Source organism: Melampsora larici-populina, assembly GCF_000204055.1.
Source record: "Melampsora larici-populina 98AG31 unplaced genomic scaffold MELLAscaffold_18, whole genome shotgun sequence".
Lineage (NCBI taxonomy): Eukaryota > Fungi > Basidiomycota > Pucciniomycetes > Pucciniales > Melampsoraceae > Melampsora > Melampsora laricis-populina.
This window is the reverse complement of record NW_006768782.1, coordinates 313,604-329,792: the sequence shown is the minus strand read 5'-3', so window position 1 is coordinate 329,792 and position 16,189 is coordinate 313,604. Positions and strand designations below refer to the sequence as shown.

Below are 16,189 nucleotides of genomic sequence, written 5' to 3'. Positions count from 1 at the left end.
TGCGATAATGGCCGAATGTATCGTAACCGGCCCGACGTTGCTGGCAGGTTGACCGTTTTGCTGCATTCTGGCAGGTTGACCTGCCTACTGCCATGAACTTGGCTCCGAAAAGAAAACTCTATCAAACCGATTCGATTCATTTTTCTTTCTTTTTATATTTAGCTTATTTTATTCACATTAATGATGATATACATTCACTCAAAACAGAAAATAACAAACACATCATTGTTATGTTTTAAAAAACAGCTTGAAAATCCAAAATCAAAGCAACATGAATCGTAACTTTTAGGTTAATAGCCAAGTAGGAGCTTTGAAGACAATTCGTTGACAGTATTCCGACTTCCAACACAGGCAGCTTAAGACAATCTGTATATGGCTTGATTTGCTGAGATGAAATATCAATCACCATGTAAATATCCGTGTGGCACGTCGATGTGCACACACGGAGAGTTTTGAAATAAAACTCCAAGTCTTTTGGTCAAATTTAGACTGAGATTGTTGTTGAGCACCCTTTGTGCTTTGTGATTTGTTCAAAGGATTTGCAGAATCCTTAGTTGTCAGCAGGGGTCAACTGACTTTCAACCTCCCAGGTGATAAGGGGAAGATGTGCTTGTTGTGGCACCTCTTTGATGGGTTGTTACAGGGTCTAAGGAAAGTCTTTTGTGTGTGCACGTCGACGTTCTACAAGGATATTTACATGTTGAATCAATATTGAATTGAGGTGAATGGGTGGAATGAAGTATTGATCAATTTTTGATTGATGTTTTGAAAGACTTCAAAAAATAACCTCTTCATCAAATTTAAACCCATAGACTTTGGGTTTCATGAGGGTCGAGTTTGGGCTACCGAACAGCCCAGTCTCTCAGCAACGCTGCCACAATTACTATACTAGTATCGGTATCTTCCAGTATAGTATCTTTTCTGGGAGTATAGTATTCAGATACTTAGTACCGGAATTCGATACTATACTCTCAGGTGCTGAAACACAGTATCCTGGATTTTGATACTGTATCTAGTACAGTATCGAAATCCAATACTATACCCGGTATCTGCCCAAAAAAGTATCGGGTATCCCCAGGTATCCACGGTATCCGCAGTATTGGCCCGTTTGGTCATGAGAGGCTGTGCAGAGCATGGACTCCGACCGGTGTAGAACTTAAAGCTCAACAAGAGCTTTACAGAGCTTAAAGAGGGATAATCTACTAATAAAGTATCTAGTAGAAGTTGCCTAAGACTGCCTCTTTGAAAGAATCAACACGGGGTTTTGCTGAATTCTTTGGGATAAGGCACCAGAGAAAGTTGTCTCAATACTTAATTCAAGTATTATTCCCGTGATTTTTAATTATAAAGAAATCTCAACACTATTGTAGTGTTATTCCAATTTGAACACAATAAAACACAATTTTAATTACTAGCAAAGCAACAATCACTTTGATTGTTATTCCAATGAAGACTTGTAGTCTTATCACACGTAAAGAAATCTCTCCTTTGATGTAAAGGGGCAATTTAGTGAACTTAGTACTGGTAAAGTAATTTAATAATGATTAAAAACACTCTAACAAAAGTATAAGATGAGTAAAAAGGGGAACAAAGGCCCGTAAAATCCTTAACAATAGTATATAACCCTCCAACAACCTTCAACAATGGTCAACAACCTCCAAAAAACCTTCAAAAACCGTCAAAATCAACAGAATATCCTCCAATGTAATCATATGATGTCATAAATATTATTGTTTGTAATGATTCAAGGCGTGAATTTGATTCATTGATGTAAATAAATGATGAACAGATCTGATTTTTTCCTAATATTCATAGCTGAAATCCATTTTTGGAATTACGAATTTTTTGTAAAGTTGTTCAATTTTGGATTACTATAGCTCATTTGATAGCCCTCGTGATTCTGATCATTTATCACCCCTATATCACCTATTTCTGATGTATGATGAATAAGTTATTGAGTTGTAAAGATTTCAAAAATAAAGTTTTGTCATGTAAATGTCACATGTAACCTCCAAATTCGAAATTCACTCCAGTTTCTTTGTTGCCTTATAACTTTTTCACTACTCCTCCGCTACTAATGATTTAAAGGTTGTACATTATGAAACCAATGATTTTGCGTCGAATGAACTATCACACACCAAATTCTGACAAGTTTTACCATATGTAATTAACTGAAAACTCCCATTTTTGATGAATTTTGACTATTTTCACGTCTAATAATGATTTTCCTTCTATCAAAAGATCATTCCACAGCACTCCAATCAATCACACAGCATTAAAATCCCTCTGAAAAACTTTTGGCGCAATCAATCCATCAATGACATCACTACACAGGAATTAATACCATAGTACCTTTCTTCGAAATTTCCCTTTCCTGAATAACTTTACACCTCCCTTATCAATCCTCGTGATTAAAGTTGCTGATGACTAATGTGATGCTTCTCTTTCACAATAAAACCTTCCTGAACCAATATCTCTTCTAATAATAAGCTAAAAACCATTTTCCAAAATTTCATACCCATATTTTCGAATTTTTCTCCAACTTTCTTAATATTCTTCTTATTCTTCCATTCTTTTCATAACAGTTTCCATTCCTAAAGATCCAAACTAAATATTCTTCTTCCTCAAATCTCCTCTTACTAATTCTCCTAATTTGATTTTCACTCTTTTACTATTTTTATTGATCTTTTCGAATTTTTCTTTACTCTTAAATGTTCTTATCAATTGCTTATGTAAATATATGATTTGAAAGATAATGAAATGAAGATTATAAATCAACTTTGATAGCCTTGATTACTAATAACTTCAATAATAATAGTGCCTTTGACCAAAAACTCGAATTTTCACATAATTTTTAAATTTTTTGCTTAAGTAGAGATCTTGCTCACCACACCGGAATCCATTGAATTCCACTAGTATATTACGTAACCAGTGGATGAAACCCTTCTGACTGTCAACAACTCAACCATCAGGAGCCACGCATGACACGCTGGCTCGCAAACCCCAGAGAATTGGCCAACTGGACCCCATATGTCAAAAAGTTGGCCAACTTGTGGTCCGATCCAATGGATGAAAACAACCAGATGGTGAGTTTTCATATCATAGAATCACAGCTTTCGAATCATGATTTGATTATTCACTTGATTGCTATCTTGCCAGTCGCTTTCCAACAAATCAAGTCCGAAACCTGCGAGTCCTATTCCAACTCCGAGTTCTGGGATGCCTTCGACTTCACATGGACCACCACCTCCCAAATCTTCTCAGACTCGCACTTTACCCCCACCACCTCCTTCTCCAAGTGCACGTCGAAGCACACGTTCTACATCTATACGTCAACGCTCTTCAAATTTAATTATACCCCCTTCAGACTCTCGTTGTTCTGTTTCTTCACGAGACAACTCTCCAGCCCAACAACCTACAAAAGCTGGGAAGCGTCGCCGCATCGAGATATCCCAATCCAAGGATGAGCCAGAAGATTGCTCAGATGCTCCTTTGCGAAAAAGACAAAGCACTTCGAAGTCGACCACGTCACAGAGACGCAAGAATACTGGTTCAAAAGAGAAAGAACCCTCTAAGAAATCAAATGTAAGTCATACCTTCATGATTACAGTGCATGTCTTCCATAATACTGACATTGATCTGTTTGTAGAAGTCGCAGAGCACTTCAATTGTTGAGTCTGAGGCCTCACCTCTGATCAAGAAAAGAAAAGTAGCAGTCAATTTGGCTCAAGACTCGGAAGACGAGCATATAAAAGTGAAGGCACCTAAAAAGGGTAAAAAGGGTGAAGACGAGGATGAACAAGATGAGAAATATGACAAAGTATGGGACTATTTTGAGCCACCTAAGCGTGGATCACAGGATGTTTAGTAGTTTTTCCTTTTTTATCTTTTATCTTTTTTCTTTTTCTCTATTAGCTGTTTTCTCTATCTTTTTTTTGCTATGTTCCACAGACTGACTATCTTACAATGACTCTGCAGGCACCTGATGGTCCTTGGAACACGTTCCCATGTAAGTGGTGTGGTGACGACGTACGTGGAGGTGGATGTTCCGGATCAAACCTTTACGCTCATAGAGATGGCTCAAAACAACCTATGAAATTGGGAAAACCGGGCTGCAAACAACGAGACGCGGCAGTTGCAGCTGGGTGTGTATTACCTAAAACCAACTTCAAGAAACGAGCAGCACTTGTCCGAGCAGCTGAGAAAGAAAAGTCCGGTCAACTCAAAATCGAGTCCTTTATGAACAAGCAATCCGGTTTTTCAAACTCGGTATTGAATCAAATGATGGCCTTTTGGGTTATCCGAACATCCCAACCTTGGCTCCAAATGCAAGACGAATACCTTTGAGCATGCTTCCGATACGCCAATCCTCAAGCTCAGCTCTTCGGTCAAACTTGGGTAGCCCGTTATGCCCACAAGGTCTATGTTGGCATGCGAACCTCGGTAATAACCGAACTACAAGTAAGTACATGTTATTATCTCTCTTTCCATACTTCATGATACTGATTTCTCCAATGACAATCACAATGTTTGCATTTTAGGATCTAGACTCGAAGTTTGGACTTGTCCACGATGCTTGGACTTCACCGCGCAATTGTTATGGATTCATCTCAGCATCCGTTACCTACATTAATAAGGAGTGGAAATATGTCACGCGCCATCTTACAATGAAGATGCTTGCGTGGCATCATAAAGGAGAGTGGTTGGCCGAGCCTCTCATAAATGTGCTTGTCAAACACAAATTATACACTAAGATGAGTTTATTTTTCATTTGTTATTTGTTTCTTACTTTTCGTATATCTTTTTCAAAATCTTAACTGACATCAGATTCTTTACAAATCTTACATGCTATCTCAGATGCACGATTCCGGCAGTAATAACAACACTTGCGCTCGGGCAATGCATGCTCGCCTCTTGAACGCATGTGTGGACGATCTCGAGGTCGTTGATTGGGACCCAGCTACTGATCGAGTCAGATGTGCAGCTCACAAAGTTGCTCTGATTGTCAATGCAGGACTTCAGGCGCTTGGGATTCAGGCTCCACCTCCACCTCTTGTCAAGTCAAGCATCCTTGGCGATTTCCCTCTAGCTGAACATACGATGCCAACAATTGTTGGAGAAGATGAGTCAGAAATCGTCGATAATACACCAAAGCGAATTGAGTTAGGAGAAGATGAAGACAAAGACAATGAAGAAGAAGAAGAAAATGATTTTGGTGATAGACAGGGGACTGCTGTGGGAGATGCTTGGTACGAGGTCATTGATGGACCATTTGCCGATCCTCCAGCAACTAATCGTAACGAGGCAAATTCAGTTCATCAACTGGCGGTGCAAGTGAGTGAAATCAACATTTTTTATGATGAAGAGAAGTAACTGATGGTACCTAATGGTTTTCAACAGCTTGATGAAATAGCCCGGAAGATCGGAGGATCCTTGAGGATGTTGTGTGTGTTTGACGCTACTTGTAAAAGTATGAAGGTCAATTTTCCACGTCCGATTCCCGGCTATGGAATACTCTGGAACATCAAGGTGCAATGTTGGGGAAGGTTATACCAAGCTCAAGAGGTAAGTCATCCTTTTTGAGCTTACCTCAATGATTTTTTGCTTATATTATCCATCCATATGTTACAGGTCATCAATAGGATGCTTAAAGAAGACCAGATTGAAGTTGAGAAAGGGAAAAAAAAGAATAAGAGCAACGGCAATGCTCCGTCTGATCCTTACAATAATTGACTTTGGGGCATTTTCAACAAAGTACTGATCACGCCTGACCATTGGAAGCAGATCAACCAATTGATCAAGATCCTTTGAGTGAGTAACTAATTCTATAACATATCATTCATGCTAACTAACCACTTTGAAATTGTTCCATAGGAGTTTGAAACCCTCACCAAATTATTTGAAACCGATGGACCTACTGGATCCATGGTCATCCGCGAGTACGTCAAATTGAAGACATCACTCCAAGGCAAGATTGATTCATGTGAATCACGAGTCAATGCTCTGTTCCCGATGTATCATGCAATGCATGTGCACGTGTTGGCTTATCTTGCCGAAGCCCTGGAATCCAACGTCTTGATCTTGGCAACCGTCCTCCATCCATTGTTCCGGCTTGATTTCTTTCAGTGGGCATTTGGCGCCAGATCAACCGAATTCAACAAAGCTCGAACCTTACTCAAAACAACTTTCAATAAAGAAAAAGCTAAACAAGCAGCCAAAAGCGTAAACAATGCATCTCATATAAATGAAGATGAGGCTGACAAGATTGAGGATGATGGATTTCGTGCTCATAAGAAGAAGCACCAGAAACGAACTGAAAATGAATTGCGGGGTTGGTTTGAGGGTGCAGATGAGCCTGGACCTGAAGTGGAGAAGGACCCTTGGCTTGCTCTAGATTGGTGGAAGGTAGATTGATTCATCTCCTTTCCATCTTATTGAAAGGTCACTGACTTTTGTTTCCTTCAATTGCTCAAGGTCAATCAGGGGAGGTACCCGGTCTTGTCCTTGATGGCAAGGAACTATCTTGCAGTAAGTGGAGGATTGTGTGCAGTAGAGAGAACTTTCTCCACTGCTGCTGATGTCTGTTGCCGAGACCGAGGCGCACTTAAACCTTCAACTGTGGAACGATCTGTGTCAGCTCGTATGTGGTCAAAAGATGGTATATTCATTCAAGGCGATGAACTTGAGCAGGCACAAAGGTCAATGACTGAATGCATTGCTTTGGATAAATTGCATAGACAGCGGCAAGGTGGTTGACAACATGTGCAACGGGGTCTTTTTTTTCTTTACTGTCTTGGTTTTTTATGGTTTCTTGTTTTCTTATTTCTCTACTGTCTTTACCAAGAATAGTTTTCAGTTTTTTTACACAGGTAGGTAATTCACACTTTGATTTGACCGGCATCAGACGCAAGATACCAATACGATACTAGTATAGTATTGGTATCTAACGGTATCTGCAGTGAGTGGCAATACCCAATACAGTATCGGTATTGTGTGAGTATCCAATACTATACTGGGACCTAAGGGGTTTTAGGTATCCTGACTTTTGATACTGTATCGGGTATAGTATCGTGAGACAATACTATACTCGATACGCACACTTTGCAGTATCGTGATATCAATACTATACTGGGTATCTGCAATACTATACTAGTATAGTATTCGTGGCAGCGTTGCTCTCAGTCAACCTGTGAGGCAGACCTTGTCAACCTGTGCATGCGCGAGCATATGCTTGCAAGGCGTACACCTGCGAGGTTGACGGCAACCAATCGGGCCCTCAGGAGCTGACACAAAGGCATAGAAAAAGGTCTACTATGGGGCAGCCTAAAAAGTATTACAGATCAGATCCTAAAGGGAGAGGTGGATGGGACAATCAATGAGATAATTGTAAATAAGATAATCTCAAAATTTGGAGAATGCTTTTCAGAGGAGTAATGTTAATTCTTTGAGGTAATCACGGGATACAAAGCAGAATCTGGGCATGTGCCTGGCCTTGTGCCCAGATTTTTTTTTGGCAGTAAATTTGAATTCTGGGGCCGGACTTCTGTCCAGAAAATCAAAATTTACTGCCAAGATAATTCCAGGCATGTGCCCAGATTCCACTTTGTATCCCACAAATGAAGAATAAAAAGTGGGAAAAACCAAATTTCATGATCATCCACTGATTATATAAAGTAATCATCCTGATGGTAAAGAGCATCATCATTGTGAAATGGTATTGATATAATTTTGAAAAGGTGAAGACTCAGAGCACAGCAAGTGTGAATATCACATGTCACAATGGCTAACCCATTGTTTGTTGATGTGATCTCACTTGGTGTCTGCAAACTATTCTTGTATCTAGATTTATGTTGTGGGTGCGGCACAAAAAGCATGAAAAAGTTGCGCCTCAAAACTCCAAAATTTGTAGGAGCGCACCCCATAGGTAGTCTGTGGGGTTTTGTCAGTTTAGTCCCCCATCTCAATCAGAAATTTCTGGAGATGACATTGAGCAGTGTACTTCATTGTAATATTGAGATATTTGCCCAGCAGTTTTCCTGGCTCCAGGGTGTTGTCACTTGACAGAGTCTTGTCTAAAAGATGTAAGCAAGTCACTGTAAGATTTTGATGCGTATAAATTCAGTCAACTTCCTCTGATTGTGATATTTTTTGGAATCTCTGGCAGTTTTAATACTGGCCTCTGCGGATGTGGAAGATTTTCTTGCTTTTTATTCTACTTGTTTTTGAGAAAAGGGCGCGCCTGAAGCGCCCCAGTGGCCCCCGCGTCCTCCCGATGAAGCCTGCCTGCGCCTGTGCGCGCCCACACCATGAATCTAGAAGCTGGCTCATACAAGTGCCCATTGCAGATTGAGAAGAATTAGATAAACCATCTTATTCCTCCTTCCTTTCTTTCTTTCTTACGTTCATCTAAACAAACATTCATAGTACATACACACTTCATCATGGCATCTTCATCTTCATCATCTTCACCATACTCATCATTACCTGTAGCATACTCGTAAGCTCATTTCAAGTTATTTTTCTATCACCTTCACTTCACTGATCTTCAACTGACTTCTTTCTCATTTAGCGCAGAATCAACGAACCCTTTATTAGCCTTTCAGCCTGCCTTCACATATTCAATGCCAACTCAACTTTTGATTCATGGAATGGTCATCACTCTCACCGCAATTCTGGCTCTTCATCTACTCTTTACAGCGAAATATCACTATCCGCTAGCTCGGCTTAACTTTCTCCTTTTGTTATCTGCTGTCCTTCTGACGATGATCAGTACGGTCGTAGTGGTAGTCATGATCAATCACGCACTCTTCAATCGATCTAGATATTGGCCTTTTATGTTTGATTATGTCGAAGTGACTATGCCTCCTCCTGATTGGGACACTATTGCTCTCGTTGGTTGGTTTATGATGCAAAGTGCTGTGACCTTTTTGGCTCATGTAAGATCTTTTCTCGATCTCTACGTTCTGGCTCAGTAAATTGAAGATTACATTCATTGACTTACCACTTCTCTCGTTCACTTACTTCACCACAACTTTGATTGATTCGACTCTCAACTACGCAAAATCATCGAATACATTTATCTATACTCACACACAGGCCACTCATATTCAATTTCTTACCCTCCTCTTTCCATCGTCACTTGAACGAAAACTCATCATAGCCTTCTTAGGACCACTCTGTGTATTCGCCTCAGCCATGTATTTTACCAACTTTCTACCGGATCCAAACATGCAGGATCTAGGTGATGCGATCAGGAATACGGCTACTTCAACTTTATCTTTACTTTATACTTCAGGATTATTGATTTGGGGATGTGCAGTGAATCGAAAACGAGCATGGGATCAAGAAGGTGGTACGTTTGGTTTTGGAGTGATTTCCATCACCTTGGCATTTATTGGAACAGCTACGAATTTTGTTGAAGTGAAAGAGGATCGATTGAGATGGTTACCTTGGTTGGTGAATACAGTTTTACTTTGGCAATCTTGGACGGGATTTTGGTGGTGGGTTGGAGCTGGGATGTGGACAGGTGAAGTGGTTGATTTGGAAATGAGAGAAGAGAGACAAAGGAGAAGAGAAGAGAAGAGGATAAAGAAAAAGGCAAAGATGTTGAATATCTTGATACCTAAATCTCAATCAAATCTCGCCGTTGGCACTCGAGCTGATCCGACTAGTACGGCTGATAATGGTCCTAAAGTCAACAGCAGTCCGATCTCCTCACGCACATCTGTCTTCTCGACAAGACGTAGACGTCGAGGTTTGGGTACTGATCATACCAGGACCAATGAAGATAGCGAGATCGAGATGGACAATCTTGAGCTTACTAGAGTCGATTCTCGAAATCCGAATGCAGCCTCATCATCAGTTCCTCAACGAACACATACAGCTCCAACGGAGATCTCATCCTCATCACCATCTAACGATAGCAGTCATGGAATCCTCTCAGCATTCAATATGCCTGATTTTATTGATCGTTGGTTTGGAAGGCTCAGTGCAGCACACAATGCAGCAGCCAAAAAACAAGCCAGGACAGCAGGGGAGATGAGACAGACTGAACAAGTGAAGAAGTGGGGGATTGGAGCGATGACCGAACGAGTGATTAGCGAACAATCTAGAAGGTCTTCAGCCGTACCTAATTTATCAGGTCATTCACGAAGTTCGAGAGCAGCAAGGGAGAAAGAAGATGAGGACGAGGAAGAAGATGAGGATGGATGGATCAGTGATCGAGAACGAGAAGCTGGACCTAGTGGTAGCTGTCATCAGCAGAGGATAGAACACCGACAAGGGTTTGGAGATCCTCCTGATCTAGACGAAGAAAGACGAAATCGAAATCGAAATCGATCCGAATCAAAATCTTGGAAAGATAGATTAATGAAAGCTAGGTTAAGGGATGTGACACATTATGATTGAAATTTCAAACCAATCTGATCTGAAGAATGTTGATCTTTTAACAATTTCTTTTTTTCTTTTGCCCTTCTTCTTTTTGTATGTGATGATCTTAGGAAAGTTCTCTGTTCAAAAATTCTTTTTTTTTTCTTTCAAAAAAGTTCAAAGTGATTATCTTTTACATCATATTCAAAACAATTAACCTTTTTTGGATTTTAAGATCAAGATCATGGTATGTAGTTTGTAATTATCTGTTTGTTTTGCTTTAGTTATATCTAGATTAGTATATATATATATTATATATATATTATATATGAATTATCACATGCTTTGTATAAGTTTATATTTTGAGGACATGATTTGTTGATTATCATAAATTGTTTGATATAGACCTGATTAGTTTATGATTGATTGATTGATTGATGTGAAGTAAGGGTGAATCAAGATTGTTGTAATAAATAGGAATAGTGTTGGATGAGTCATGATGTATTGCGCAATAATCAAAGTGTACAAGAGATTTATCAACCAGAAGGTACAGTCAATCTCACAAAGCTTGACGAGAGTTCCAAGCCAAATCACTTGGATTTTGCGGGCAAACCTCAGTCAACATTTTTGAAATCGACTGTATATAAAAGTCATTCGGATGATTTCAGTTTTACATTTTCATCATTCTTCAAACTTGAACTCATGAGGACTAGAACACCTCTGAAAACCGACGCATCCAGCTCTCTCATCACTCGCTAAGTTATGGATCAAAGTCACTTCTAATCGAAATTGTGTGTGTGAATTCAATTATGTAGCCTATTTCTCATTAGACAACTTGAGCAATATACCAACATCAAGACTCTGCACACAGATATACATGGTGACGGATCGAATTTACGTAGCTGTGAGCTGCTGTGAGCTGTGTATGTTTGGGCTATTAAAGCCCTTCAATTTCTGAGTCAGCACGGCGAAAGAATAGATTACATACATAAACAAGTTTGATGAGAGTCTTTCATTGAGATCAGCTTTGAATTGACAATGTAGAAAGAGCTGCGGCTCTGATGATATATTTTTTCAGTAATGAGCAGGATCGCATGTAACGACTGAGATGGATGGAGTTTTCTTCAAGTATTTGTGAATGTGTTCATACTTTGAAATTTGAAGCTATGTATTAGTACAATTGTGGCCGGCTAAAAGGACAGTTGTGAATGTGAAAAAGTGAAAGTGAAAGTGAAGTAGGGTTTAAATTACAGTTTAAGCACAGCTTTGAGATTCCGAATCTGAGTTTGAATCGACTGGTTAAGCTTGATGAGACAAGTGAGAGGGAGATAGGATGAGGTAGTGTTAGAATGAGATGGGTAACTAAGGTAGAAATCAAAGACAAAAGAAGTGATGACGAAGTGGATGATGAAAGTGAAGAAGGAGAAGTTGAAAGGGGTGAGATAGTTCTTATATATAGTGAAGTGATTCGAATTCCCAACTAGCCATCATCATCATCCTCATTATTATTCGCAACTTGAGTCTTGAGTCTTGAGTCTAGTCTTCAATCCAATCCAATCCAATCCAATCCAATCAGCAGCAGCAATAGTCTTGTTTTAATTAAACCGAGAACAAGTTTTCAGTTGAAATTTGAAAAAAAAAAAACCAAAAGAGTGATGAACCAATATTCAAGTCTTCAATCATCCTCATTACCATATCAACAACATCCAATTCAATCAGCTCAAACTCATCATCAACTAAACTCACTTCATTCAAATTCAGATTCAGATTCAGAACAAGAACAAGAACAAGAACAAGAACAAGAACAAGAGGAGGAAGACGACAGTGAATACTATAGACCATCCAATCGATCTTCTACTACTCTTAAACTAATCGAAACTAACTCATCAATCAAACCAGAAGATTCAATCAGTCAAACTCATCATCAATCTCCTCATTTACCCATGTCAAGCTTTGGTACTCATCAACACTATAGACAACCAAGTGATGAGACTATCACTTATCCTCATCCTTCTGCTTCTTCTTCAATAAAACCGTATCATCCTCAAGATCTTCCATCTCATCATCCTAGATATTATCATCAAGATTCATCTGATGATTCATTAGATCATCAAACAATAGCTGAATCTTCTTATTTACCTATCCATCCTAAATCAAATCAATATCAGCATTCAAGGAGATATGAAGAAGAAGATGATTATGGAAATGAAAAGTTAAACAAACATGATTCGATTCAAAACATACCAAACCAATTCGATCTAGAAGGATCAAATCATCCATCAAATCATAAATATCCACCAGCTGATTTAAATCAAAATCTTTTAAACAATCAACAACATGGTCGAAATCCTTCATTTGTTAGACCATCGGTTTGGAAACGAATCTTTTGGGATACGAGTCCAATCGAAATGAGAATTTGGAATCATCAACAAGGTATTGGAATTCAAGAAAGAGCTTATGTTTGTTATCTTTTAGCTTTGGGAATGTTGATTGCTTTAATTCTAGAACTTGTCACCAATGTAATCAATCTCTCTCTCTCTCTCTCTCATTTCAACATATTCAATCTATTAACTGATTTTTTGCTTATTTACAAACAGGCCAAGTATCAAGGTACACCAATCGCTACAAAACCTAGTTTCAATTATATGATTGGACCATCGGCTGAAATTCTCATCAACACGGGCGCTCGATTCACTCCTTGTTTGTTCGATTTCTCTCATTCTCTGACTTAGTCGTTTGCTCATCATTCAATGGATCCTTTTCTAGGTATCAAATACGTTCCTGGGGTTTCAACTATCTCATTTCCTTGTCTTAATGATACATCAAGCCTACCGACTTGTTCTATGCCACTTGAGGAAGTTTGTGGGTTTGGTGGGTTCAAGACCCCTGGTCAACCTGATCAAACATTCAGGTTTAGTTACTTTTTCATTCACCTTTTCTATCATCCTCAATTTAAACTGACAAACTCGCCTGTATCATCATAATTACCGATAGATTTGTAAGTTTCTTATATCTAATCATTCAAATTAACAAACTAACTCAACCTCAACATCATCAATAGATCCTACCCATGTTCTTACACGCAGGAGTGATTCATTATGCGATCAATATCTTAGTCCAAATGACCTCATCAGCCTTGATCGAAAGACAAATGGGATCCATTCGATTCTTATTACTTTATATTCCATCTGGAATCTTTGGTTTTATTTTAGGTGGCAACTTCTCATTAGTTGGACAACCAAGTGTAGGAGCTTCTGGTGCAATCTTTTCTACACATGCGGCTGTCTTGGTAGATTTAGTGGCTCATTGGTCAATTGAAGATAGACCAGCTAGAAAGGTAAATTCGATCTTTGCCCTTTGATCTTTCACATTTCCATAGAAACAAAAATTGATATTGGATAATGTATGTGAAAACTAGTTATTCTTTTTATTATTTGAGATTATAGCAGGATTGGCATTAGGATTAATTCCAGGAATTGATAATTTTTCACATTTAGGTGGATTTGCAATGGGTTTATTATTATCTTTAATTTTATTTCCAGTTTTACATCAAACTAAACTTCATCGAATTAGTTTTTATACGATGAGATTGGTTTGTTTGTTAGGTTCAATCTTGATGTTTTCATTACTTTATCGAAATTTCTTTACAGATGATCCGGCTGCTAGTTGTAGTTGGTGTAGATATTTGAGTTGTTGGCCTACACAAGCAAACAATGTAAGTTGATTTCTTTTTCTTTTTTCTTTTTTCTTTTTCTTTTGAGTGGTTAGGTCTGACTTTGATGAATGGGTTTGATTAGAGATGTAAAGGAACTGGATTAGGAATGACCGAGATCACGACGACTTCACCTAATAATTCGTTGAATGGATGGCCAGTTTTGTTATTTTTGGCCATTGGTCCTAAATTGATTTTGAAATGGATTTCAAATCAATCATTCTTTCGATTTAGATCAACATGAAATCAGGAGATATTCTTTCTTTTCAAATCGTGGAAAAGAATTCGATCAAGTTAAACTTTATTTAAATTGCTTTTTTTCTTTTCAAACTCGTTCTTTATCTTCATTTTTTTTCTCGTTACTTGAAGTACATTTTTATTTGGTTTGAAGTATATATTTATATATTAAACATTAGATCACCAGTTTTACCTAAAATAAACAAGACGAAATTAAGAACTACTACTACCACACACATACAACTTATACTCTCATTTTTTTTACAATTTCTTTTTTGATGAATTGGAAGAATTGAATTGTATATTTTCTTTTCTCTCTTTTGGACTTAGGGGTTTTTTTCATTGGAATAGGTCTGGGATCTAATGAAGAATAGTAAGAAGAATCATCATCATCTGTAACATAGAAGATCATCATTCTATATATAAATATATATCATTAAAAAATTAATATCTTGTATTTATTTCAATTTTTTTTTTATCATCTTTGAATTACATGGGAAATTATCATTTGATTGAATTTCTGCAGGTACTGGAAGTTTGAATGGGTGAGGTTTTTTGGGGGTTTGGATGCTTGGTGAATGAGAGAGGGAGATTTTCATGTAGGAAGAAAGGTGTTGAGTGAAATTGAGATTCAGACTCCAGAGACAGATTAAATGAAAGTTTATTCATGTTTATTGAAGTTGGAGTTAGAGTTGATTAAATTTGTGGAGATCATCTTAGTTTCTTTTCTGATTGGATTTTTCTTCATTGTTTAGTTTTAGGATTCTGAAAGTGAGGTTTGATCAAGACTAATCAAAGTAAGAGTGTTGCTAGGGGATGCTCATTGGAGTGACTCACAAAAAGAGGATTGAGTCCAGAGACTCCATAGACCTGAGGGATCCAGAACTCACTCAGGGTCAACCAGGGCCAGAACATGAGTGTTTCTGGGGAACATTGAGAATGTTCCTTATCTACAGTGGAAACTATGTTCCAACACCCCTTCTGTCCAATGATTTTCACATGGCACCCTCACTGCCAACATTTTTACCTTGGATATCTCAATTCCGAGGTATGCTTGGGTCCAAACCCTCAGACAGTGTTCTTGTGTGAGGATTTGATCTGAGTCATTTCATGGCACATAAGATTTCCTTGGATTGAAACCTTGGACATGAGGATTGATCCAATGATGCCTTGGATTTTTCAACCCAAGGCAAATATGTTGGCAGTGCCTGGGATGTCATGTGTATTGTCATACATCTCTACTTGTATCTGGTTTCTGCTGGTGTAGTGATTGCACACATCCTTCCTATATAATCATTGTAAAACATCTGAAATCTTGAATTGTACACATCTTATACATATCACTTGATTCCAAGTGCCACCAACATGGGGTACCATCATCTTAGTTCCTCACTATGCTAGATTCTATGAATGGTGAAGATGTGTTTTGATTTGTCTGAGTTACCAGTGATTTTATGGAAAATTTATCAAGCTTTATTAAGAGTCAACAAAGACAACACAACATAGCCAAATCTCAATATGACCTTGCTTGAACCTATGATTTTGCTATTTTCCACCAGTGAACCAAACTTGTAGGCACTACTGCAAAAAGAACCTAAATTTCTAGGCGCTCAGAAAAACATCTACATTGCAGGTACTGACACCAAAATCTGCAATGTAGGCCCTTGAATCCTTTTCAGGAAGGATAATGATGGAGGATGGAAAAACTGTTGAATTGGTGTTCACTTCTTTGGTTCATTTTATTTCTGAGGTCTTGATTTTTTTGATATCTTTCACTTATTTGTAAGATGTTCTTAAATACATATACATATACTTTTTTGAAATACACTAATTTCCACTCAGAGTCAAATGTGGTTTTCCTATCCCTCTTTA

The 16,189-nt window shown here is 38.3% G+C and overlaps 2 protein-coding genes across 2 annotated transcripts; both read left to right on the top strand.

The window, feature by feature from the left end:
- Window positions 1–8,441: 8,441 nt before the first annotated feature.
- On the top strand, window positions 8,442–10,894 carry MELLADRAFT_77765 (uncharacterized protein; the record flags this gene model as incomplete). The annotated part of the gene is made up of 3 exons (XM_007410106.1): window positions 8,442–8,497; window positions 8,822–8,936; window positions 9,097–10,894. 3 exons carry the CDS (start codon window positions 8,442–8,444, stop codon window positions 10,405–10,407), a joined length of 1,482 nt encoding a protein of 493 aa, XP_007410168.1.
- Window positions 10,895–12,052: 1,158 nt separating this feature from the next.
- On the top strand, window positions 12,053–14,832 carry MELLADRAFT_43423 (uncharacterized protein; the record flags this gene model as incomplete). Its single annotated transcript, XM_007410107.1, has 7 exons — window positions 12,053–12,887; window positions 12,972–13,068; window positions 13,135–13,279; window positions 13,363–13,366; window positions 13,430–13,705; window positions 13,787–14,083; window positions 14,166–14,832. The coding sequence occupies 7 exons, from the start codon at window positions 12,312–12,314 to the stop codon at window positions 14,322–14,324; spliced, it is 1,554 nt and encodes a 517-aa protein (XP_007410169.1).
- Between the last annotated feature and the right edge of the window lie 1,357 nt (window positions 14,833–16,189).